General features: G+C 42.1%; 1 protein-coding gene across 2 annotated transcripts; it reads right to left on the bottom strand.

Moving 5' to 3' along the window:
* kmt2bb (lysine (K)-specific methyltransferase 2Bb) lies at positions 1-27079 on the bottom strand. Of its 2 annotated transcripts, none has more exons than XM_041941863.1 (36): positions 26750-27079; positions 25158-25236; positions 21450-24965; positions 21159-21340; positions 20847-20966; positions 20443-20629; positions 19640-19871; positions 19469-19536; positions 19106-19363; positions 18767-18873; positions 16891-17001; positions 16112-16225; positions 15804-15950; positions 15616-15708; positions 15396-15513; positions 15171-15284; positions 14819-15003; positions 14522-14623; positions 13756-13866; positions 13570-13646; positions 13147-13370; positions 12948-13051; positions 12659-12796; positions 12268-12426; positions 12052-12169; positions 11871-11949; positions 11619-11779; positions 11345-11512; positions 8034-11211; positions 6427-6527; positions 6117-6254; positions 5739-5991; positions 5335-5442; positions 5070-5153; positions 2874-3003; positions 1-2766 (listed from the first exon to the last, which is right to left on the bottom strand). In XM_041941863.1, the coding sequence occupies exons 1-36, from the start codon at positions 27077-27079 to the stop codon at positions 2491-2493; spliced, it is 11670 nt and encodes a 3889-aa protein (XP_041797797.1). In that variant the 3' UTR covers positions 1-2490. The 2 variants fall into 2 exon arrangements, with proteins under 2 accessions (XP_041797797.1, XP_041797798.1); XM_041941864.1 differs by having other exon boundaries at positions 16891-16986.
* Between the last annotated feature and the right edge of the window lie 340 nt (positions 27080-27419).

The raw sequence follows: 27419 nt of genomic DNA, 5'->3' as shown, positions 1-27419 counted from the left end.
AAACATCTTAACATCTTTATTAAGCAAATAACATTATAAATAAAAAAAGTGCATAGAAAAATTAAACAGGTTTAGAAATATGTATACAAATATTTACAAACTCAAAGTTTATTTGTACATGGTAACAAAGACTTAAATTTAAAGATCACTTATTTTCTCATTTGTATGTCTTTTACACTTACTTTAAAATAATCCTACTATATATATATATTTATATATATGTGTGTGTGTGTATATATAACATACAGCTTTCTTAACAGATTCTGGGAGAGATGGTCATGATAACTTAAGGTTTTGACTAGTGCTTTGCATCCTTCATTGCAGTCACACACACGAATGAGACACACACACACACACACAAATGAGACAAACACGCACGCACGCACGCACACGCACACACACACACACACACACACACACACACACACACAAACAAACAAACAAACAAACACGTACGCATTCACGCGCTCTGCAGGACATTAAAACCAACCTACACTTAAATTATCATCCTCTCTTTTTGCATCAGTATTCCCAAACATCTGTATAAACAGCTGAGGTAGAATCCTTGCAAGGTGTTGGGAGTGACTCTGCTCTTGATGTCAGTAAGGTGATTGACACAAGTTATCTGGGCTCCATCCCAGTGATTGGACATGCAAGAAGGAAAAGGGGATTAAGATCAAGACAAAACATGATGGTAATTTGCTCTAATAAGTTTGAAGAGAAAAGGGGGAGGAAAAAAAGATGATCGTGGGCTTGGGGAGGCAAACAGTGCTCACTTCACTCATGTGGCTGATTCTAAGACCGTCAGTTATCTACCAGAACGAAAAATAAAATAGAAACGATTCTTTAAAAATACCTGCTTTAGAAAAGTTTCCGTCACAAAGGCTTAAATGCATGACAGAACCGCCCCGAAAGAAAATTCAAGTAAAATTAGTGAAACAAAGGACATCATTTGTAAACAAAAGAAAAAAAAAAGATGGGGGAGGTCTCCTAATACACTAGACTGCCACCGTTTATACAAAGCACAACCTTTTACCATTAAAACTATAATTTGAAACATGAATAAATATAACTATCAATTTGAACAGTGTGTGAATTAGATTAGCCTCATCAATGACAGCGCAGAACATCGACTAAGAACAACAATGAAACACTTTTTTAAGGTGCTGAGTGCATTCTCTCAGCTCCACTTTAGACTGTTTTCTGCGACAGCAACAACATCTACAAAGTCTCAGTTCTCAACAAGCCGGGTGCAGGAGCTGAATACACACACTCAGTGGCGACGCTTTATACCAGTGCTCTCCCTGATTAAGAGATAAACTGTAGCAGGTTTCACAGAGATGAAGATGAAAATTTGTATGCTTGATGGTTATCATGTGCAACTGTAGGGCAGCAAAGTCTTATTGCAATAGTTAATGAGCATCTGCCATGAGAGTAATAAAATATATATTTAAAAAACTGATTTTCACCACAACTCTTTTGGCTTGGGTAGTGTTTGCTACATACACTGTACATCAAGAAAAAACAAACATGCCTTAAAGACACGTTTCTGTCTTTATAAATATGACACTATGTTACTGACTGAAACCGTTACATGGCGATAATCTATTTTAAACTCAGCACAGAAAGAGAGTCGGTGAAAAACAGCAGACGTGTTTTAAGTGTGAAACCTAGCAGACACTTTATAATCCAATGATAAGAGTACTGCTTGAGTGCATAAATTTAAGATAAATGGTCTCAGCAGGGTGAATAAACAGCTAAACAATTCCTGATTTGCAGAACACCTTAGTCAAACTAAAGACTTTAAAGACCTTTCAAAACTTAGCACCATGGCTGTTTTGTTACTCACAAAAACGAACAAAAAAAAGTCTAAAAGGAACCAATATTAACAACATGTGAAGCGTTAAATGTAAGATAAAACACACAAATAAAGGTTTGGGTGAATGTATGGCTCAAGAACTGACTTCACCACTGCACAGATGGGGTTATAATATTCCCATCACTGGACGATGGAGCAATCATGGTTACAAGTGTACTATAGACAGACACACCATGATTCAAACAGATAAGGCTTGACGTGTGTATCAAAGAAATTCTGTTGGTGTCATCCATAATGGCCCAGGAGCCCCCTGGTTTGAATGTCCTGTTGTCATGAACACCAAATCACTTTCTCCACAATATTAACTGCTGTGCCAACTGTACATCTGAACTCTTCACAGGCAGAAGTGCCTTGTGAACACATATCAGGCAAGAAACCTCTCAAAAGTTATGCATTTTTTTGTGCAGGTTCTCCTCTTCTTCTTACTCTACCCCAATCCATAAAATGTCCACGAATCACTTCTGAACCGCCAAATATTCCTGATCGGTCTCATAGTGGCTAATTCCCCTGCTGTGCAGACTGCCCACGGCCTCCCCAAGCCCAATCCAGTGCCACCTTAATTTAAGGCTTACTAGTAAACAGGATCCTCTCCTTTTCGTACGAGGGCTGTCTCAGTTGAGGAAACGGCGACAGCGCCGGGCCCCACAGTTACAGCTGAGTTTGTTGCTGGCATCTTCAATGGGGAACTTGTAGTCATAGGTGAGCTCCTCCCCTCTGTAGATCTTCCGAAGAGCAAAGATGACAATATGCTTCCGGCCTTCCACGTTGATCACTCGTGAGTAGCAGTTAGGTTCACAGGAGTGGTTGATGAACCTCGCTGCGTTGCCATGCATGGTTGCATCCACCACATCAAAGTCATCAATTCGGAACATGTAACAGCCAATGCCCTGTGAAGGCAAAAATGAAACCGAATGATACATCCTCCAACCTTCATTACCTACAAGGTCACCTACATTAGAATAAAACTGATCAAAGAAACAGAAACCCCGCCAACCTTGCCGTCGTAGTACTTCTCCCTTTTGTCAGTAAGCACTGAGCGAATGACGATGCCTGCATATTCAATAACCATCTCCCCTGCTTCGATGTTCCTCTTGCAGAAAAGACCACGCCCATGGATAGCAGACCTGCAAGACATCCACAAAAGGTCGGAACTGGTTAGGTCAGACAAGTCAATTTGCTGGAGAGCTCAAGTTACCAACAGTGATGATGTGCACTGCGGTTTCTAAAGCTGGGACTCTTTGTTAAACGGAAATAAAAACGGAATGTGATCATTTGGAAATTAACTGTGTACCGACAATGGTTTTACGAAGTGTTCCTGAGTAATCTCCTTTATACAATCAAGCGTTTCACAAAGAGGTGAACTTCACTCCATCTTTGCTTCCAGGATGCTCCTTTCATACACAATCATGATACTATCACCCGTTACCAATCAACCTGTGGAATGTTCCAAACAGCTGTTTTTAGAGCATTCCACAACTTTCCCAGTCTTTTGTTGCTCCAGTCCCAACATGTGTTGCCGCATCAAATTCAGAATAAGCAAATATGTGCAAAGATCAATGAAGCTGATGAGGTAAAACATTAAATATATTGTCGTTGCACCGTTTTCCATTGAGTATATATCAATAAATGATCATTAGCAAATGACCACATTCTGTTTAATTTCTGTTTTACACAGCGTCCCAGCACTTTGAAACTGGGATTGTGATAAGCAATTGTTGGCATGCTAACACACTAAACTTTGATGACGACCATTGCAGACATCTGTGAACACATCTGTTGAACACAAGCATGTTAAGATCCTCAGTGGTAGTGGTTTGGCGTACTGACTTTGCTCACATCTTTATAGCAGCTGTTGGAACTGGTCTCACTGTCTCAGCAATGAAACTCCTTCAGACATTCCAGACGTATGTGATAACCAACTTAGCAACACTGCATCCATTAGTTTATAAACAAGAGTGATGCAATTGTGACACATGTTGTGACGGACCAGTTAGATCAGCTCTCCCTTGTTTGAGTCTGTCTTCTGTTAGTGGATAACTTAGTCTGACTAAAAATATTGCCACACAGCCAACAGATAATTTTGCAGTACATTTTTTTCCCACCACTCCACTTACAAATCTTCTCCAAATTGTCGTCGTAAAACATCCGGAGTTGCACATTTGACAAACTGCCATGAATCTTAAATGCACCCAATTGCAATTAAATTCAAACAACGTGTGCACTTATTTACTCTGAATGATTCTGCAAAATATGATCGCACTTCACTTATAGGTGGCTTTACAGCCACAAAATAAATTTCAATGGTCATTTGTCTTACTCACTTCACATTTTCCTTGTACAAAGCTCTAAAATTACCGGAAGGCTTAGGTTGTCTCTAAAAATCATCTTCCTCATCAGCACGACTACAGTCATGTCATCTCAACATTCGCTCAGTCCATTTTCATCATGTTTTACTGAGACCCTGTTGAGGTTTCCTTAATATATTTATTCAGAATACAATGGGGACAAACATCCCTGTTTACTGACTGTTTTTCTATTTCCATTTACACCTTCCCAGATGTTTTATTTGCATTTACACTTTGTGATTTGATATTGTACAGATATTTTTTACACACCGATTTAAAAGGTGAATGAATTTTGCTGCCTTTACTTGACACCAAACATTGTATGTGTCATTAAGATGCTACTATATTCTTTTGCAAACTAGTTGATGATTTTTACTCTGTGTATTTGTCCATTGATGGAGTGTGGACATGTTAATGTCTTAGCTATGAATTGCCTCTCTGTGGATTATATTTTCATATTGAGTCCCCTGTGAGGTCAGTGATTTGAAAAACCTTTCTTATACACTATACATGTCAGTCAGACAAGAGGCAAAATGTGCTAAAACATTGATCCATAGAATCTAAACTAGTACAGCTAGTTATATGTGTGCAGCCTTTCCCTCCTTTCTTGGATTGAAACCTGCAGTTTAACCACAGGCTTCCAGAGAGACAACATGATTGCAACACCCTGTCTGAGTCACTTTGGGCACAACCTTCGCAAAGTGTTTCTTTGGAAAATTCAAAATGTGCCTTATAATTTGTTCCCACCCAATATGTTAAAACCTAACATTATTGTCCGCATGTGGTTCCAAGACAAGTATTTTTTCAATATTACATAGAATTTGCAAATGTAGTTCTGTGCTGACCTGTACACGCCTACAGCCTCCTTGGATGTCCTTTCCAGATGTCTGAAGCGCATGGCCATGGGCAACTCCAAACTAGTAGCCCGTCTAAGAAAAAGAGCAGAAGGTAATTCACCAAATACATCCAGAAAAGATTGTTTTGCCATTAAAAATAAAACAAATTTAGCAAAACTTTTGAGAGATTTTTTTCTTTTTTAAAATAAAAGTGCTTTTGAAAGTAGTAAGACTACATTTTAGCTTAAAAACCTACAACCGTGTGAAGCCTCACCTTGTGGACTTCAAAAGAACCTCATCTTCCTCATCATCGTAAGGCCCAATGTCAGGAAGCTGTCTATGCTGAGAAGCCAGGAAATTAAACATGTCAAATGTAGATTTCCTGTTGAGAGAAAAAGAAAAAATGACATCAGGTCTAGATGGGTTGATACAGCAGTCAGCTCATTCAATCTCTATCACTGGCACTCTCTTTCCACTCACATTTAGAAAGAAAGATGCTAGAATAGATTCAATACAGACTTAAGATCAATAAGCAGAAGTGATGGAGAATCAGAATAGATCAGAATGATTCTGGTGATCATGAATGGTGTCATATAGCGCTACTATTAATCTGAGTTAAGATGCTAGCTAGCACAAGTTGATTGTTTGTACACAGTTAACAGTCACTGCTCTCCCTACCTAAGGTACAGCTCAGAGCGCGCACAGCCACTGGGATTGACGGGGAGGTCGTCCTCCTGGCTGAACTGTTTAAAGAAACGGAAGGCATGGCGTTGACAGCGATGGGCTCCTTGAAGTTGTTCCAGCAAGAACACCACTGCATCGTGGACCAGACCCAGCATATGCGCACCCGTCATCCTCTGAAAGGTCAGAGGTCTCAACCTTGCAATTGCTCGAGCCTCCTGCACCCCATCTATCACTGCTTTCCAAGCCACTGAGGGGACAGTTAACAATCAAGTGAATACAATGAGCAAAAATGGCTACAGAATTACCATATCATGATTTTGAGAACACAGGTAATTTGAAGGAGAAATATTTCTTATGCAATATAAGCCTTACCCTCAATACTGTCTGCCTCTACACTGAAACCATCATCACTGGTTATTTCAAATCTCAAGTGTGGCTGGTCTCTGTTGGTTGGACATTCCTCATCCTCGTCAGACGGTGGTGGTTCTTCATCTGAGGCAGATGCAGCACCTAACAAAACACAATTTATACAATCAGACACACTATTCTTAAATGTTGTGGCCACAATTTTAACAAAGTTAAAGAGCACAGAGGCACCTTAAGTCCCACATTTCATACCATATGTGGAAGACACTGTTTAACATAATCATATTTCTAGAAAACAGTTAAAACTCAGTAATACCTGAGTATTTCTTCCAGTCAGTCAGAGCGCTGTGTCCTACTGGTTCCCAAGCATGCTGTTTGCCTTGTTCGCCTTTAGACATATAATCCCAAGGCTCTGATCTGTGAAATAGAAGATTGCAAAAGATTTTCAAATACACATTTATCAAGACAAAAACATTTTCCATTGGAACCCAAATGCACTCAATGACTACGTTTACATGCAGAAAATATTCTGTTTTTTGCCCTTACTCCGAAAAAGTTTATACATACTACCATATTCCCACTCAGCTGTTTACATGGCTAATGTTTACATAAAGCTGTGCATAGTCCGGCTAACAAACAAAGCCTCCCTCTATCATTTGTTCAACCATCTTCTTGAAAAGGTCAGCGTTGTGATATTTGCACAGATCCAAGAACTTGTTAATATCCTTTTATAATGTTTAAAAGGTGTGTTTCTACTTCTGACCAGAAATGTGGGCTTTTCTTTTGTGCATGCATCTCTACCCCAGTCTTATAAATTATTGGCTAGTTGGTTTGTTTTCAATGCACAGAGTTGACTGTAAACAGGCAACTTACATCTTAATCAGAAAATGCTACATTCAGAACAAGGCCTAATTTAGAATACCCAAACTGAATATGCTGTTCACATAACCCACATCAAATAGTGGATTATTAGTGTGCATGTAAATGTAGTAAATGTATAACAGCCCTGCTGTGTAATATACAGTTTCCCACAATGGGAACACTGAAGCCTGAAATTAATTTATATTTATTTTAGACACAAAAAGTATACAGAATAAAGGAAGTGTTGAGTTAAAAAATAAAATTTGATTTTATCATGTCTGACATATTCCACAGAGACAGACTTGAAACTGTAGTGAAAGTGTTGGTATGTTGCTGGTATGATGTCAATATGACTGTCAACTGAAAAATTTCACTGTCTGTTTCTGCTGAGAACGGCACACTTGAAACCTTAACGGGGACCCCTGACTCAACCCGGGACATGTACGGGTTTGGATTCAAGCTTTAAATGGTCAACTGGGTCTGGGTCAGGTCCCAGGTCTGTTTAACATTATGTGTAATAACCTAAGTGGATTCTAGAAGGCCTGACCCTGATCAGACAGCTCATGATGGAAGTGCTGTGTGTGTGCGTGTTTGCCATCCATCACCATGGCAGCAAGTAGACTTTTAAGATAAAATAACTAGTGGAAAAGCCATGCTTTTTCAATCAGCAAGAGAGGAATAATGTAAAGCCTGGATGTATTTTACCAATACCTGGGAAATTGAAATTGTGATGTGCATTTTTCACAATGTTTTTTGACATTTTATAGACTAAATGATTAATTGTGAAAATGTTTGGCAGATTGATCTATAATGAAATAATCGTTAGTGCAGCCCCAATAGACAGATCTGGTTCTGTTCCAGGTGGTTACAAGTCTTTTTGGGTTCGGGCACAAATTTATGGGCCTGTGAGGACCTCTAACATGCGTGTCCCATGTATGAAATAGGTGCCACGCTAAAGCAATGAAAAGCAAGAGGTTCTGTGATGCAGACGTGCTGCTCAGGCAGACAGTGTGTTAAAATAATCGTTAGTTGCAGCCTTATTTAAGACAAGTAGAATCTTACCCTGAGCTATCGGAATCACTTATATGCTCCTCCTTTAACTCGTCCAGGTTCAATACTCCTTTCACTGTTGGGGTCTTGATGCGGACTCCTGAAGCCCTGCTGGAGATGCTTGGAAAGGTAGGTCTACGGCGCTCCTCATCCTCTCTGATGGGCTCTGGTTGTAGGAAGTCAACTTTAGATTTCTTTGTGACTATACGGTCTGAAAGCGAAGACACTCTTTTCATGCGGACGTGGGTACGAGGGCGGGGTGCAGGAGCAGGTTCTTGTGGTGCTGATGGAGTTTGAGGCAGCGCTGGAGGTTCTGGTTCAATTAATAGGCCAGGTGGCAAAACCAGCGAGGAAGGGCTCAGTGTCCGAAGCCCACTCCACTTGGGGGTGTAGTTACTTGCCATTGCCTGATTGATAATTGCTTGAGCACTTTCAGCAGGAGTCTTAGGAGGATTCTCAGTTGACAGAGCAGGCTGCCCTGGGGGCTTGGAGGACTTGGATTTTTTGGATGCACTAGACTCCTTCTTTTTCTTGTTTTTTTTCGACTCTGGAACAGTTTCATCTTTTGATGTTTTTGTACTCTTTCTTGGTTTCTTCACATTAACTGATGCTACTGCACCATTGCTATTGTGAGTAAGCAGCTGTGTAACTGTGGTTGGATTCTGAACTGCAGGTGTAACCGTCGAAGGGACTGCCGTTGCTATGTTGGCCACGGGAGGTGGAGCAGCCATACTACCAGCTGCTGCTAGTGTGGCTGACAGTGCATTACTTTGCAAAAGGCTGGCAATCTGAGTCACACAGTTGTAAGAGGGGGAGTTGGGAGTGGGCAGCTGGAAAGTGTTACTTTCTGGGTTCTTCACAAAGATCTGCCCAAGGCGATTCACAAGCAGGACATGTGGCGTAGGATCCACATTTGGACCTCCCACCTCCTTCACAGTAAGAATAGCATGCCCAGGTAAAGCCTGGGGAACTACTTGCTGTTGAGGTTCTAAAGCTGGCCTGGGTGTAGAAAAGTTGATGGATATTGTGTGACCAGATGTAGCTTCCTTCTGGACAGATGAAGAGTTGTAACCATTTAAGATGACAGGGGCTGAGGTGGTTTGGACTGATGCTGGAGCAGCTGAACACTGTGTTGACATTCCACAAAGAGACGATATTGACGTAGAGGAAGAAACGATGGTGACAGCCGTAGAGCCCAATGGCTGTGTTTGTGTGGAGTAGATGGGCAGAGTGACAGTTCCACAAGTTCCTGCTGGGGGACAAGTGCCTGACGTAGCTGACAGCACTTGATCATTTTGAGGGGCAACATTTAGCAGTGTTTGTGTCACGTCTCCAACAGGACTGAGAGTGGTTAGTTTAGTAGACACAGGCTCCAGTGATGGGAAGGTTGTTGACTCTTGTGAGGATGTTACCGGCTGAAGTGTGATACTTGCCAGAGGAGGCTGACTGAAACCTGGTAAACAGGAATACATCTGCAGAGAGTCTACAAGGCCTTGAGATGTGTTTTGTACATCTGTAGACATTAAAGGGGAGGGCTGAAAAAGATCCAGCAGGGTACCCTGACTGTTACCAGCAGAATTTGCCAATGAGGATTCCACTGTATTAGCTGTTAAGTTGTTCATTAACACAGTAGAGCCCTCAGTTGATGATACAAAGTGACTGCTGTCAGGCTCTGAGTTTAGGGGTTTACAAGCTTCAGACTGTTGGGCCTCAAGCGGTGCACCTCCTTGCAAAGGAACCATCTCAGTTAAATGTGTACTAGTTTCGCATCTCTCAAGAACGAGAGGCGTTCCAGAGGCAAATCCTAAACTGGAACCCTGGAATAAGTCCTCTGAATATGAGGTCTCAGGCACCTTTGTGAGTAAGTTAGGCAGAGCATCATGGACTGGAGTAGGAAGCACGGTCTCCTGATACACTAAAGGAGTGTCAGAGCTTTGCTCTTTGACCACAGGATTTCTGGAAATGTGGTGAGAAACAAATCCCATGTTGCCCTTATTTGACTGACTGGCATCATAGGATTTAGGTGGATCACGTGGTGAACTATCCGTAGGTCTTTTGCTGGCGACTGCGATGGTGACTGATGACGGATCTGTGTGCTTATCATTGGATGATGCTTCGGGGAACAGACTCTGAACAGCCTGTGTTCCGATTGCTTCTGAATCACGGACATTTTTAGTATTTAGGTTTTTGGCTATCTGAGCTTGGCTAGAACCCTCAACTTTCTGAGCATCATCATTGGTCGCTATACTTGCATCACTTTCTGTACCGTCATCTACACCATCCAGCTGAGCCATAGGGCGAGAGGAAGGGGAGGAGGGAGACTTGGAATGGTCTTTTGATCCGGGACAGCTGACTATTGTCCGCGAGAAGTCAAAATAGTGCTCCATATCATCATCAGAGGAGGAGTTGCCCAAGTCATCTCTGGCTGAGGCTGCAGACCGTGGCAGGTTGGCAACAAGAGTCTTCCTCTTGTGTACCTCCTGGGCTCTTCCCCAAAATTCCTCCTGGTCATCACCTTCCACCACTATTTGCCCCCCACAGTTCATCGCCACACCTTCATTCAGGAGTGTCTCTTCAATCTCCAGTTCTGTCCTCATCTCTTGGCCGAGACTCATGCTGGGATCATTGTGGAATGAACTGTAGGGAAATTCTTCCTCACCCTTCTGTTGGTCTAAATCCCCCTGTGGTGATGTACCATTTGCCGGAGAGACATCCTCAGGTTCCGGTGAAGCTAAGAAGTTGTGCGGCACCTCCACTGAGTCTGACTGGCTCAGATCAAAAGACAAGCGAGACCTGGGTAGATGTTGCATGGATGGGGAAAAAGACAGACTTGGAGAGGGAAAGCTACCTGCACTGTCCTGCCAGGTAGACTGGGGAAAGAAGGATGAGGTACAATGAGTCATTGTATTCCCAGGGCATCGGACTGAGGAAGCACTTCTACCCCCGACTGGGCGGGATGATGGGGAATTTATCAGGTTGTCTGTAGCACCGAGTGGGAACAGTGGGGAGGTAGGAAGGGAGGATTTTCCAGCACGGAGGGTGATTGGTCCAGCCAGAGGGCTCAGTGGCGGAGGGGACATGTGGGTGCGGGGGCCTGTTGTCTGTGAGTGTGGGCTGTGGCGACGAACCCGTCGAGTCTCCTCCAGATCACTTATGGTCAATATGTGGTGGGGTTTCAGCAGGGTTAGTCCTGAGGAGAAATCAGAATCATTAATCTGCAGCTTGAGATCTGTGCAGTTTTCATTGTATCAACTTTTTTTTTTGTTAGTGAATTTTAATGTTTTTTTTGTTAACCAAAAACATGTTATGAATGTATATTTTACCTGGGGATGGCAGAGGTCGGGACATTCCTCCAGCTGGTCTTCTGGTTTGGGGATAGCTGGGAATCTTTGGTCTGGCACCATGATCTGACTTTAGGGGTGGTCCTGGGACAAAGGCTTCCTCCACTGGGGGTTGGGGTTCTGTTATATAAGTCTCTTGGGCTTTAGACTCTAAAGATTCAGAAAAAATGTTTTTGAAAATATTAGTGTCTTTAGCTATCATTTACAACAACTCATTTCTTAATATACTGCAGTTTTTCAATAGTAAAACGCGCACCAGGCTGTGGACAGGGGCTGTGAGCAATGGTGTGATTGTCTCCTTGATCAGGCATCTCCTCAACAGGCTTCTCAGGGACAGCAGGACGGACCTCCCGGACTGTACATGTGTATTTGCATCGGCGCAATGGATTAACTGTACTCCAGTACCAACGAGAGCACCTTAGGAAGGAAAAAGTTTTAAAAGTGATTCCATGTTGCAAATATGACTTATTTATATAATTAAATGTAGATCAGATAAAATGCAACTTACTGAAAACCCACAGGACACAGTTTTCCCTTGCTAGCTGAAAGTTCTGTCAGCACACCCAGTCTATCTATCTGTAAGGAACCTGTGTAGTCACAATGTGGATACCAATTATTAGTTAAACCTTAAGCTCATATTAGTAAATGCCATGCTGTGAACAGGAAACTAGGAAAAGGGAGATGCTTACCAATCATCACGTTGATTAACTCTGGTTCCAGTCCAGTCAAGAACTTTCTGCGGAGGCTGATGCCCTCAAAATCCACATACACCCTGCGATTTACTTCAAATTCTTGACCAGTTATCATCTGTAGGACAGAGAAAGCAAGTAGTAATAAATTCCAGAGTCAAATTGTGAACCTTTAAGCCGACATGGTAAGAGACAAGTTGGAAGAACAGAATTTACCCTGCCACTGATGAGATGTCTGTGTTTGTAGCAATAGACCTTCTTATCATCCTGGAATACACAGTGACGGGAGCGGGCACACATGAAGTGATAGTTGCTTTGACAAGAGGTCAGGCAGCAGCCCACTGTGGCCCCCGTCTTATTGCAGCGTTCACAACGCTAAGAGGGGTTTGGGATTGAAAGAAGCAAAGGATGAAATGCAAAAAGAGTCAGAGCATTAGAAGAACAGCAATCAATTATAGGAATGCTTATTTGTTTACAAGTAGAGCACAACTGATCTATTGCTATCAGATTTTTTTCACCACTTTCAATATATAAATATTAAGTTTACAAGTATTACTATTTTTTAACTAATAGGTAAATCAATTTATAAGATAGATGAACAACTAACCATCAAGCGGCCCCTTGTAACAGCACTGTGTACATGTAGTAGAGAGCCATTCTCCTCTTCAAACACCTCAGCTGACCAGAGACAGCAGTTGACGTGTGCCCACTCATTCTGGCCCAAGTACAGCAACCTGCCTGCTTCCTGTAGAACAACACCACGACAAAGGAATTCATGAACCATCTTGAGTGACTAATCCACAACCTATGCATTGTATTTCTAAGCAGTTTACTTTCAAAGTTGGGTATTCATGATGTACAGTGAACTATTTTTTAATGTTTAATGCATTACTTACATTAGGTTTGAGGTCTCCCCTTTTTTGGCACAAAGAGCACTGTCTCTCATCATCTTTAGACCATCCGGTGTCTAAATCAGCTTTTGAAAGCCGGCCCCGTTTCCCTATACACACGCGCAAAAGTAAAGACTTTAAATATTGCACAAGATTTTTTTTTTTTTAATTATGATCTTATTATCATCTCTCCTGACGGCATTACCTTTGAATTTGAGCCTGACGGCCCTGCTGGTTTTGAAGTGGTTCCGACATGTTGGCTCCCCAGACATCGGAGAAACTGCCTCCTCTTCCTTTACATCCAAGTTTTGCACATTGTCCTCCTGCAGGAGATCCAGCGGAGCCATGGACGAGAGCTCCTCCCTCTCCTGCCACTGGGCGTAAACATGCTCCGTTGTAGGAGGATGAACAGCATGGGACAGCATCCCCCTGTTTAAGAACGAAATCAAGAGTTGAAAAGATAAATTTCTTTTGATGCCATGGAAAAACAGAACAGTGGTTGTAACTGTGATGGAGGACTATCTCCACCGAGCACTTGAGCTTACTATGTAAGCCATATATACGAAGAGTCATTTTCAAATTTAATGTCCACACATATACAACCCAGTGAATGAAAACCATTACTCACATGGGCAAGTCTTTGGTACATGGATTCCACACCTTTGGGTCTTGGCTGTTGAACCAATTAAATACCTCCTCGAGGAGCTAAAGAGAAAAATCATACCAGTCAATTATAAATGCAGACTTACTAACATTTTAAACTTGTCTATCACACACTCAAAATCTCTGCACTATTTTTGTGGTTGTACAGCACCTTTAAGTAGTATGAGCGTGCCAGGGCAGTGGGTCTCTTCTCCTCTGGAAGATTCTCCTCTTGCTCAAGCCTCTTTCGCACCACCTGAACCACATCTTCATGGAACATTTTCTATAAAAAACAGTTTTCTGTATTCATTAGGTTGCATATCTTAGTGTCCCCTACCACTGTTTAGGCAGAATGCCCTACAGAACAACAGCTAGATGCAGGAACATTATTGTAGGCATTCTGACAACACCCCATGTGACCACCATCCTACAACACAGCATGTTGCAGAGGGAAGAGGGCCTGGCACCTACTTCCAGACTTATCTTGTCTGAGCTCCTTAGTTTCCTGAGTGGCTAGAGTTCTTCATCACAAAGTCTTACTGTCAGGTGGATGGAATCAAAAACTACTTTATTTATTTCTTTAAAAAAGCAATAAATCTGAGGTGAGCAGAAGTGATCAACAATGCGCTGGAGTTTTCTGTCTTTAAGCATTTCCTAATAAGTCCTACAGTTTGTTATATACAGTATAGTCCTTTTTATCAAAAGTGGGACGACATATTTCTGTTTTCTTGATTTAGCCTAAGTATCAATAGAGTATCTCTCAATCCATACTGAAATATAAATAGTCAATATCCATAAAGCCCCATAAAATTAACACTGACATTTTTTCCACTCCATACACACACAACAGTGGGCAAATTAAAGCACAGTTAATAGTAAAGTAAGCAAAGTTAAAGTACTCAACTACGTAGACATCGAATAAGAGGTTGTGTGCTCACCAATGTGGTATAAAGGCCTTTATCAAACTTCTTGCCAACAGCTCGGAGGTCACAGGCTGGCTGTCCTTCTATTCCACTGTCAGGATCAACCAACTTCTCACACTGCAGCAGAAAACAAATGCTACATCAGCACTAACACAGAAGGCAAAAATTCTAGTGAACAGTAACAAAGTCCAGTAACTGCATTAAGTGAAATTCAAGTTTTCCAGGCACTCTTAGCACAAACATATCATGTGACTGTCTTTTATTTGTCATATGCTATATTTGATTTATAAAACATAAAGGTTAGTCTCCTACCTGTGAGCAGGTAACAAGGTGCTGGGTGAGGGTGGAGGAAAGCAAGCAAGCCAGCACCTTTTCTACCCCGGCCCTAAGCTCAATGTAGAGCAGCTCTCTCCAAGCACTGGGCTGGGTCACACTGCATGGCCGACAAGAATAAACCACACTCTCGGGCAAGCTGGACAGGATCTCATACAGCTCATCTGAAATTATTTTACAGGAATTTTAAAGAAAACAGGAACCCACAATAGAAACTCAATCATTTGCACCTACAGCATGTGTGTGAAGTAGGGCTTTGTATGCATGCTCAGGAAATAATTGGAAATAATTATGTAACAACTATCTCAAAAAGAAAAACAATAAAAATCACCTGTTAGATCCTCACACTTGGCATGCACCCAGTGGTTACAGGTGCCACACTGCATCATTTGACTGTCATAGTCATTGTCCTCATAGCACTTGAAGCAGATTGGACAGTAGTTACCTTATAAAAGAAAAATGCATTCACAAGATAAGCCTCAACATAGATCAGTAATGTTAGTAGATAATAAATGAGCTGACAGATCACCAAATGTACTGAAGGTTTGATCCTCACCCAGTTCATAGAGTTTTGAACAGTCTGGACAGAGTCCCTTGTCGTGGTTCCAGTCAGTGTCCCAACTCTTTCCCGGTGTAACACCACAACTTTTACACCTGATGCATGTCATACACACCTGCACAGAAACCATCATATTAGGGCCATCAATGTGTTCCAACATTAGAATCCTTACAGCAAACACACATGAGTTTGTGTTTTTTAAGAAACATGAACCTACCCAAGCTTTCCTCTTCTTGTTTTGTTTTGGATAGTTGGGTCCCAGACAGGAAAGATGATAACAGTTCTGGCATCGTTCACACTCCAACAATGGCTGAGAGAGACATGAAATGTGCAATGCTTAATGACTGAACTACATTAATGCTAGAAGTAAAATGGAGAGAAACAAGTCCAATTAGCAGGCTGTACCTTTGACTGCTTGTTTTTCCTGCCACACATATGGCAAAACTTGCAGCGCCGACAGCACCAGTTTTCCTTGTTCTCCTCAGAGGGGCGCTCCGCTGGTTCAAGGCAAAACTGGTGGAAAGGCTCACAGCATACTTGGCAATACAGCATCTGCCAAAAAGAATTCATAAAAACAAAAAGACCTTTTTGAATTTCAAAATCCTTGATATGAAGGGATTCACTTTTTTTCAACTGAATCATTTGAATTTTTTCTGAGAACCTTGTCAGTCACTGTTTCTATTAAAACGGAGCAAAATGTATAGAGCAGTTACCTCGTGTTGTCCTTTACTGGCACAAAGGAAGCAGACATATGGTGGCATGAGCGGCGCAGAGGTTAATATACTTAAACCACCCATATTCCAGACATTCTCCAATGTGCAGTCCTCCTGAAAACAGACACCGTGCACACAACTCTGTTAAAAGCTAAAATAAGATTGGTCACTGTAGTTACCCACATAACACTATGTCTGCTGACGGATATCAGTGGGAAAACAATACAGATACATATACTGTATAATCATTTAACATTATGATGGTGTTTAAGTTGTGATGGAACAGTGGGGCGACAATGTGAGGAGTGGGTTTATGTTTGAAGTTCTGAGGGAAGTGATGAGCTCAACTGTATGTTTTTATATACGATGTTTGTTTTTTGTTAAAATGTTGTTCTCAGGTTAAAATAAGTCATTAGAGTGGTCACATTTCTCCTGACATATATACAGCATAGTATGAACACGCAGTGCATTCATCTTGGAATTAAGAAATAAACTGTGACCTCTAGTGGACATAATAAATAATGTTTTGTCATTTAAAACAGCTTCAATTTGATTCATGTGGGACTGGGTTACAGCACTCTGATATCAATACACTTTCTGTGCAATGAATTATGTTTGAAGAAAACAAATAACTTAAAATGCCTAACCCCAATCATCAGCAGCACATAATTGTTTCTTTTCAGAATGGGTGGCACCAAACAGGAATTCTACTGCTGTCTGTCATCATATAATTATGTTGATATTAAAATATATGAAATGTACTGTTACAAGTGACCTACCTTAAAGTCAACCCTGATTTTGTGAGTAGGCTTAGAACACTCAACATCTCTCTGCTCAAATCCATGTGCCAGGGCAGCCAGGACACTGGGAGGAGTCTGCTCCAAAGGACCCTGAGAGATAGCGTGAACATGAATGTGGAGAGTAATGGATGCGCTTAAAGCGCTATTGTGGACGTGCTTTGAACTACACATTCTCATAGACATCAGGGGCATCCTGCATACACATGACACATTCACAGACTGCAATTAAGAACATGAATAGTGAGGGCAGTATATTAGGACTTATGTCAAAGCTGCTGCTTTGTCTGCTAAGATTAGCAAGTTACCTGAAAGTCCCCCTGAAGATACCTACGGCACAAGTTTTGATTTATAGTTCACCTGTCAATGGCACCACCACAACACTAGACAAATGTATTGTCCCTGATCTGGCCATACTACACTTTAGTTACCCTTCCCACAGTAACTGTTTCTACATTCTTTCATTCACTTAGTGATATTTTCAAACAACGGGCTATGATGTACTTATGGAACTGGAGTTACATACCGTAACTTTTTTTGCCCTGTCTCATTACTGAATAGGTGATGCAATTGCCTTGTATACGTTCATGCACACTATTCTGAACGTGGTCATCATAGGGTTTGTATTGAAGACTGCTTTTCTAGAGTTACTCAAAAGAAGAAGGCTACTAAGTCTTTCTTCAGCTTCTTTAATGTTGTCTTTGCTTTCAACACCAACATCAGAAAACTGTAGGTGAAAGCACAAGCAGCACATGATGATCAAAGTTCGACCGTCATTTCAGAGGAAGTGCGGGTCAGCTACAGTGTAGTCTACAGCACAGCTATGGCGGTTCAGTGTACAGGCTCTCTAACTATGAAGTTAACCAATCAACGCACAGCCATAAATCAAGCCTTAGCCCAGCTTTGAGCCGGGCTAAAGCGGTGTGGTAGTGTTCAGAGTCAGCATTAGACTCATATTTAAGTTGCAACAAAGACCTTGTACTAAGTTTGATTAAAATGACATAGCAGGCACTACAGTATTACATCCCTTAAGGTACAGACAAACTAATTCAAGTCGATGGATCCTGTTCATTTTCTATAGAGGGCAGGAGAGCCAGACGTGAGGTGCATGACGGATCCACCAAAGTGATTTCTCGGACCAGTCACTGTATCTGCATTTGCATAATCACAACTTGTCCTCAACTTAATGCAAATGACTCCGTCCAGCATGACGCACCAGGCTCGTGAAAATCAGATCAAACTGTCAAACTGGGCTGTGCCGATAAAATATGAATCAAGATTCTGTTACTGCATTTATAGTTACTGTTACTGCAGTAACACATTTTAGTGTACTGTTTAGCTGCAATATATGAGGCTGCCATGCGGAAAACGGCTAAAACCAAGCACCACCCAACTTGCAGTGCATCACCAACCAGTCAAAGCCGCCAGTAGCAAAGGTGCATTCAGATGCATCCATTTCGGATTATGTGTGTCTCTATCATGAGTTGAGGAGTGGCTAAACAAGAACTAGAACTACTGGCTGCCAGCAATGCAGACATTTATTTTTGTAAAAATAAAACTGCAGAAATTGACAACATGTTCTAAATTTCCAAAAAGGAACAGGAAGGACTGAGGGGGTTTCTCAGCTGCACAATGCCAAAAGCTGGAAGGATACAAGCAACACTGTGTTTGGCATGTTGTCAGAGGCAAATTGGCAGGTTGGTGTCATAGGATTCTGACAATATGTAATAATTTGGAACCATCAACGCAGTGTGCCAGTGCTAACCAGCAGACCTTTCTGAAAATGTTGCACAGCAAACACAAAAACTGCCACAAAAAAAAGTTGTGTAGACCACTGACAAAACTCAGAATAACCCACCTTCTCGGGTTTTCGTCGACCAGGTTGTACACGATGTGAGCTGGACTTTCGATGCCTGACTTCATCATCTGAAGTGTCTCCAAGGAATCCATCCAGTGACACAAAGTCTTTAGAGGACAGAAAAAAGATATATTAGAAAGGGGGCACATCACAAGACTTGATACTCTTTCTAGCAAAAAACAAAAAAACCTTAAGTTTAACTTTTAGTTAATTAAAATGTATAAAGACTCCATATTATATGTAAGCACGTACTTACCATTTGTGGTATTGAGAATAAAAAGACTTATCTAGATCATGAATGAAGCATCTAGCTTGTCCTGTTTCTGAATGTTACTTTACCTTCACTGAAACGGGGTCCAGCACCCCTTCTCCTGGCTGGCGAGGCAGAGCTTTGGACAGCTTTGTCATCTAGATCAGAGTCGTAGTCCACGAGGTCAACGTAGACACGGGGTTTGACAACACGCTTTGGCTGCTTCCTTACTGATGGACTGTGGCTGTCTCCATGGAGACCAGATGGTGAATCTGCAGCACCCTCGTTCCCTTCGTCATTACTTGAATGACCACAGCTGAGAGAGGAGCGCCGTCGCTTAGAGGAACCTAAAAAAAACAAAACAAATAAATAAATAAAGAGGTGATATCACTCAGTTGCTGAATATTAGTATCACAGCAACATGAAATTTACACGCTCAAGTGAAAAATTACCTTTGGGTGCTGTTCTTCCACTTAGTCTGCGTGCTTTTCTCTCTTCAATTTGATCACATCTCTTATAGCTTGGGGTGAAAAAAAAATAACAAAAAAGTCTCTTAATAATTCTCAAACACTGTGATGAACTCCACTATATACATACAGTATACATAGTACCGGTCAACTTACACACAACACTGCCGTTTGGTATTGGGGCCACCAAACTTGGGTTTGTCAAGGCAGTTCATGCACTTGCCACAGTCGTCCTCGTGGTTGCAGCCTTTGCATACTCCACATCTCCGAGAGCGATATCCAAATGGCCCGAGTCCTTTCCGTTTCACAAAATTTGACGGCTTCTTGACCTTGGTGACCTTTGCATCCGACAGCCCAGGACTGTCTGATTCAGAGGGAGACCCAACATCTGCAACAACAAACATTCATGCATTAGTTAGTTAAGCAGCTCATTATTCACCTTTCAGGACCCAGCGGCAGTAGCAGACAAGGTGGTGGCAGTAATGTTGAATTGGACATTGACTCACACTCAGTAACTCATATATGGATTAAAAAATCTTGAGTATACACAATCAAATGGAATCACAATAGCTAATGACAAAGCACATCTCTGGAACAGTAGGATTTATAGGAGGAAGGATTAGCAATAGGCCAACAATAAATTTAAACATTTAGCAATGGTTACTACAAAATGCAAATTTAGACACATCAAAATGATGGGCTGATGGACAGAGACACCCAAAGCTAGAGATGCACCCATTTATATATTACACGGATGCATTCATCAAAAATTATTCTAATTCAATGCATCTGTTTGCTCTACTACTTCATCCTCTGGCAGGATTGAGAAGCTGAAACTAGTAAAACCGCAACTACTGCTGCTGTCATCAACAAGTCATCACATTCAAATCATGAGAAATTCTATGAGCGTGCCTAAAGAAAGCAAATCCAGGTAAGTCTGCCAATCAGTTCACACCTACCTTTAGTGATGTCTGAAGGGGAAATGCCAGTTCTTTCATGAAGCGGCAAGGCGCTAAGCCTGGGAATGTCATCTGGCACCAAGGCTCGAGGCTGCCCCAGCACCACTGATGCAGCGCGACACACATGCTTGATACGTGGACCTCCTGCTCTACGGAACTCCTGGCACAGCGGAGAGATGAGCTGTGGCTGGAAAAAACAAAAAAGAACAGCAATTGGAAGAAGGATAGAAGCACAGTTGCAGAGCGGCTGGAGTTGACAGGAGGGGGGGGCATTTTTTTCCAAATCTGAATCAAGTCTCCACGTGCCCAGTTTGGACTATAGCAGAAGGTTAAATAAACAATGGCAAAACAAGATACTAAACAGGATCGATGTCCGCCATGAGCTGATTGATTTGTACACTTACTTGTCCTTGAGGTGGCTCTGTCTTGACTGGAACATCGGCATCAAGCTGAACCCTCTGCTTCCTCCTTTGTCTCTTAGAGGTCACATCTCGAGCCCGGGCAGCCGTCGTGCCAGATAACAGCTGCAGGATAAATGGACAAAAACAAGACATCAATACAAGCCTCTGAAAACTACAAAATCACCCTGCATCATTCATTAGCAATTATGAGTTTTCTTCATCTATGACAGCTCCTATTACATAGAATTTAGCTAATAATGAACAATTCAATTCCAAAATGACAGAGAACATGACTTTCAGTGATTGTGACCTTACCCTAGATGACTTCAGCTGCTTCTGTTGGTCGATCTTAATGAGCTGGACCTTGGCTTTCCTGAGCAGATTGAACATTCTTTTATTTGCACCGGTGAGACGCGCTCTTTGCGAAGCTCCCTTCTCCACAGATCCAAGATAATCGCCTTCACCTGTGCCTGAGTTCTGTTGTGACTGCGGCTCTCCTGTGGATATAAAGAAATGCATGCCAATTTCTGGTCCGTAATGAGTAGTGAAGCAAATGCTGTCTGGTTTGCATTCAATATCTGATTTTTTTTAAATCAGTCTGCTTACCTGAGTGAAGTTGGGCAGTGTCTTTCCCTGCTAAATCCTTCTCTTCACTTTGCTGAAACGCAAGGTTCTTGGAGTTCACAGTCCTTACGCGCACACAAACTTTTCTCACCACTCCAGGAGAATCAAGGTCTTCTATCTTGAGCTTGGATTTGTCCTTCTCTGTGTCTGGGTTCCGCTGCCTAAGGCTAATGCTCATGGCCTCATCATCGAGTCCTTCTGCTAAATCCACGGGAGGCTGTGGAGGTTTGCACATATTATCCATCTCAGTTGTGTTTTTGCTTTTGGGAAGTCCCGTGTGCGCCTTCTTTAGCTTTTGATAAATCTTGAGGTGCGATGTTTGTTTGTTAAACTTAGGGGAACTTTTCTTTTTCTGAGCTTCCAGTAGGTCAGTAGATTGTTCTGTGGGCTTATCAACTGGTGGAGATAAAAACAGATCCTCACATTTGCTTTCTGGAGTTTTGTCCAGTGTATAAACTTCCTCGCTAGACTCTTCCGGCAAATGCCAATCGAAAGTAGAGTTCTTCAGAAGAGACTTCTTCTTCTCAATTTTGCCAGTTTTTCTCTCAGAAAACAGGCTGTCAGCTATATCAATGCTGTCGTCTAGGTCCTGAGCTGAAAACAGATCAACATCCAATTGAGCTTCACTCAATATGTCCTCCTCATCAACTGGCAGGATAGGAGATATTGCTCTGCCTGTTCCATCATCTCGCCTCTTTCCTGGGCGCATTTGCAAGCCCAGTTGTAAACCCTTCTTCGGAGAGTTTCTTCGAGGCAAAACCGACATTCCAGCATCATCCATAAACCTCTGCGGGGTCTTGATCACTCGTGAAGATCTGGCACTTACGACAGGCATAATGAAGTGCTTGATGTTTTTTACAAACTTTGATTTACTAGGCTGGGCATCTACAACATCTGCTCGTCTCCCGTCGACCAACGTGTCTGTTTCTTCCTGCTTCAAACTATCTTTCTCAAGCCCTATTTCTATTAGCTTAGAAATTATTTTAGCTTGCGATTTTGGCCTTTTAGACCCAAACAACTGAAGACCTGACTGTCTCTTTTTGTACTTTTTATGTATACCAATAAGTTTGGAGATTGGGGCCTGTGTGGTAGTTGCCAATGGGATGGAAATGTCCCTGTCTCCCTCAACAGTTTCCTCACTATTTTCAGATGATTTAAGAGGAGCAAACTTCCCATCTTTGCCCCTGTGCCTGTGTTTCTGACGCTGCCCAATCAAACTTTTACGTCGCTTTTTTAGTTTTTTGAGAGATTTCTTTTGTAGGCACTGTGCTTCTGGATCATTGGCTTGACTTTCTGACACTAAAGATTGTTGACTATCTATCTGCTGAATGTCTGTTTCCTCTTTTACTGGTGGTTGTATCTGCTCCTCTTCCACTGACACAAGGTCCTGTTTTGCTTCAAGCTGGGTGCAATCTTTTGTTTCTGACTGAGTTAACTCCGTTTCTAAAAGCTGAATATCTTCCTTTAGCACAGACTCTGTGATAGTAGCTTCAACTGCAGCCAACTCCGTGTTGACAACAGTTTCAGGAGAGACAGCAGCCTTCTTCCTTTGAACAGACTTCTGTTTCCCTAATTTATTATTTCTACATCTTTTAGGTTTGGAAGGCACGGGCAGTGGTTTGGCCTCTTTGATCTGTGGTTCAACCTCACTCTCCACGGTCTGTGTAGAAACTTCACCTGGCACCACTAAGGGATCGCCAGCCATCTTTGAGGAATCAGGAACTTCAGAGGAGTTTACAGCAGTCACCTGTGAGGGGTCCTCATCCAAATCCTGACAGGAGTTTTTAGGAAGACCATGAGAGCTGCAATCTGCAGTTGAGGCCTGAGAATATTCAACCTGCTCCTCCGGACAATTTTCATCCTGTGGACTCGTTCTTAACCTCCGTTTCTGAGTTGTCACTGGCTTATGACAGACAGACTTTGTCTGAGGTGAATCAAAGCTTGATGTCCTCCTCCTTAGTCTCCTAGTCGGAGTGACTTCAGTATCCTGACATGACGATTTATCCTCATTAACTTCACTTAGATCTTTCAGAACATCCTCTTTCTTTTCAGGCACTGGACTAATTTGCTGAATTAAAAAGGAAGGCTTTGAGCTTTTATGTTTACCAGGAGAGGAGACCTTTTTGATCTGAAGAGGTGGGACAACTTTCTCACAATCTGTTTTAGTAGTTTCCAGTGAAGATGTTTCATTTACATGTTCCACTTCAACCTCCACCTGTAAAGTAGACTTTTCCTCAAATGACACGTCAGCCTTGTTTTGGGAAACCTTCTCATTATTGTCAATGCTTTCACTCTCTTGCGGGGCCAAGTTATCCAGTTTAGATTTTTTATCCATCCCCTTCAAACTCTTGTTGACGCTGGTGTCACAAAAAGTGAACTGATCCACTTCACTCACAGTCTTCTCTGTTACTTTGACAGTGTTTTCTTCACCCTGCATTTGGCTTCCTCCTTGCTCTAATTTTAAAGTCCAGACAAATTTTCTCAGTTTCTTCTTTCGGGTAGAGTTTTTCCCACTGGCCTGCACATCATATTTTGGGTTTTTGATCTTTTTCAACTTCAAACTTGGGACCCTCATTTCCTCGCTTTTCAAAGACAAACCATCACTGGACTTTACGGCCGAATGATCAGTTTCTGTGGATGATGGACCATGGTTTTCTGGCACTGTGACATCCTTATTCAGCCTCTTGCTTTGTCTTCGTCTGTCACTTCTCGCCGATGGTTTGGCCTCCAGTGTTCTAGAAATTTCTGGCTTTGACTCCACCAGAATGGAATCACTTTTACTCAGACTTTCTGGTTCAGCTGCACTGTCCGAGACTCTTTTAGAGAGTGGGTTTGTGACTCTGTTGCTCCTGCGGATCCCTAGTTGATTAACTTCAGAACTTTGCTCTGTCACAATTTCCTTATTCTTTAATTTCTTTGCATTTGTTTTTGGCTCTACACTCTCACTCTCATTAACAGTGTCAAACTGATTGGCTGATTTGCTCTCCTTTGATTTTTGGTCATCAACCTCAACTTTGGCGCTAGTCTGGCAGACAGGCTCTGTCTTTGAAGCAGATCTCCCACGCCTTCTTGCAGGTACAGTCCCCCCTCCCTTGTCTTCTGTGCCATGTGTATCCTCATGTGGTTCAGTTTTTAATTTGACGTGAGCACTTGAAATCTGGTCGCCCCGAATATCCTTGGCTTTAGGTTGATCCTGAATTCCTTTTATCTTCAACTTCTTCACAGATTTTCTATTAGGCTCCTTTACAGTTTTCACTTTCTTTTTGGCCACCAACTTGATAGTAATCCTTGGTGCTGTTGATGAGGCTCCACTGTTTTTTCCTTTCGAACCTTTCCTGCAATCTTTTGCAGGCTCTGTTTCAGGAGATAAGCCATGTATTTCCTCCAAAGATTTTAGATCTTTTATAGGATCAGGTGGGGTAATAGCTGCCTCCACTGCTGGCGTTTTGAGTGGCATCTTCTCACTTCGTCGTTTTGATTTTGTGTTGACAGCGTCACCTACAAAACAAAAATAAATAACAAACAAAAAAATCAATATTCCATATTCCACATCTAAGCCCATGGGTCATCCACTGAATGCAAATATTGGATAGAAAACAAAGCTCTTTTATATTAAATTGCATGCTTAATTCAAACTTAAGCTTGTTGTTCATAAATTACACCAAATGCGTCATGTGGTGCAGTCTTTACCTTTGGAAGGGTTTTGTCGTGACCATATTGGTCCTTTGGAGCCTTTTCTCTCAGCTTCAAATCCTCTGAAGTCATCTCCCTTGAAAAAATAAAAATAGATAATTAATGCTTGAAGTGATACAACATCACCCTGCAGGAGGCTGCAAAACCATCAGCATAAACAACAACTACAACATATGTTTTATAGCATTCATCTGAATTCCAGAGCATGACATTAAATATTGCTACTGCACAGACTAAGACAATGGAGAAACACTGATCATTTCTTTGAATGTAAATTATGAAGAATGAATTCATGCACAGCGCAATGACGATATTATCAATACACCCAATATAACAATGTACTGATGTCTTAGCATATTGGACCAACAGCTATGTCAAATAATATAACAGGTTATTTGGACAAGACTTTGCATAAATTAATCAATGACACACAATGGACAATTGTTTTCACTTTTCCACATATAAACCAAATCTTTCCATTCATCTCATCTGGGTTGTAATGCACTAAACATACGGCCTGCATTAGTAACAACAAAATAATTCTAAGAATTAAGATAATCTAGATTATTTACTGCCTCAAGCAAGCTTCGAACTCTACAACCTTTGCATGAATCCCACTTTAGAAGTTACGTCGAACACCTACACCACCTACAAAAAACTGCAGGGATAGGTTGGTCTGTAATTACGATTCCCTCCAAGTACTGTACATCTTCCTCATACGTGCAGCTGTGACCTAAAAGCATACAAACGGCTCCACTCTGTAGACATCAACGACTACATGTGTGCTAGCTTTCAGTTCTAGCAATAAGGGAGAAACTGGCTTTGATTCACTTCTGCACCACCATTTAAACCTGCCGTGCTTGGTAACGTTAGCTAACACTTAGCCGAAAGCGTTTAGGAACACTTCTGTCTGCAGAAAAGCTACCTATTTAAATTACAACTAAGTTATGCGAGTGTTACTATCGCAGTTACCTTAGGCAGACAAGTAGGACCCTGTGCGATTTGTGTGTTCTATCTTATTTTATCTAGTTAGGCAGACAACTATGCCCGCATCTGGACAGCGCATGAAAACAGAACAGTTAGCAGTTAGCCGCTGTGCAGGATACAGAGGGGCTAGTCTTCCCGTTCTTTGTGTTCGCTACTATTAGCTAGCTGCTACTCTGGCCCGATAACGAGCGGGCCATAACGTTTCATGAAATAACTGCGATCCCTGTTTACAAATTGGCGTACACACTCATTTGGCTTTTTAAAAATATCTTCTATTCATGTTTTCATACTCTAATATTTTAACCAACATGAGGCCAATTGAGGGAACAGTGTTAATGCAACTTGAATTGTTCTGCTGCTTTGCTCAAGTGGTATTTTGTGTTGCGACTGTTCATTAAATGTCATGGAACGCTGCACTGTGCTAACATTAGTTAGCATGTAATGTTAGCTTACCAAGCTTGAAGCTAAAGTTAACGTTAGCCTAGCGAGGGGATGTTGACATTTCTCCATGGCACTAACCAGTCACACTGCTGTAGACAGCACTCATTCTTGCACATTCAACGATCACACAAAATGTGAGAAGATGAAATAAAGATACTAACTCCTGGGTCGGTTTGGGACCTCACCTCTTCACTCGCACTAGAGCTGTATCCAGCCTGGCCAAGGATCTTGTGGCTCGCCTCTATTCCAAGTAAGCGCAAGTGAGACTGGTCTTCGTTTAACGACAGAACCAGGTTTGCGGGCCTTGGCCCTCCGTTAGTCACATCATCAGCTTCTAAGCCTGACCGTCCGAGTTGCCATCGCTTCTCGGAGCGCAAACGACTGCGGGACGACCAAGGCCGACCGGGGAAACGACCTCTGGCCGTAGCGGTTCCACCTTGGCCTCCTACGGCAGCCGCGGTTGCTGATCCGCATCCCGCTGCCGCCATCATTGCTTCAACAACAACACACACCGACGGCTAGCAGCTCGAGGAGAGACAAGAGGGAAGGCGCGAGATGGGAGGGGGGAGGCGCAATGCTGCAAGGGAAAGTGAGTTTTTTCGGCGAGGCTCCAGAGAGGAGAGTGGGTCGACATCTGCTGGTGATTGTACGTCAAATCTCCATTCAGAAATTTACACACACAGTATATCCGGCTTCGCCACTTAACCGAGATAGACAGGTACGAGTCCTGCGTGGACGTAAGTATGGCTGATGACAACCAAACCTCATTGTTCCTTTTTGTTTAGGTGAATAGGCTACCACATAATTTCAATAAATACAAGGCCGCCTTGT

Source organism: Chelmon rostratus, chromosome 8 (genome assembly GCF_017976325.1).
Source record: "Chelmon rostratus isolate fCheRos1 chromosome 8, fCheRos1.pri, whole genome shotgun sequence".
Lineage (NCBI taxonomy): Eukaryota > Metazoa > Chordata > Actinopteri > Chaetodontiformes > Chaetodontidae > Chelmon > Chelmon rostratus.
Note: the sequence above shows the minus strand (reverse complement) of the source record. Positions and strands in the feature narration are given on the sequence as shown.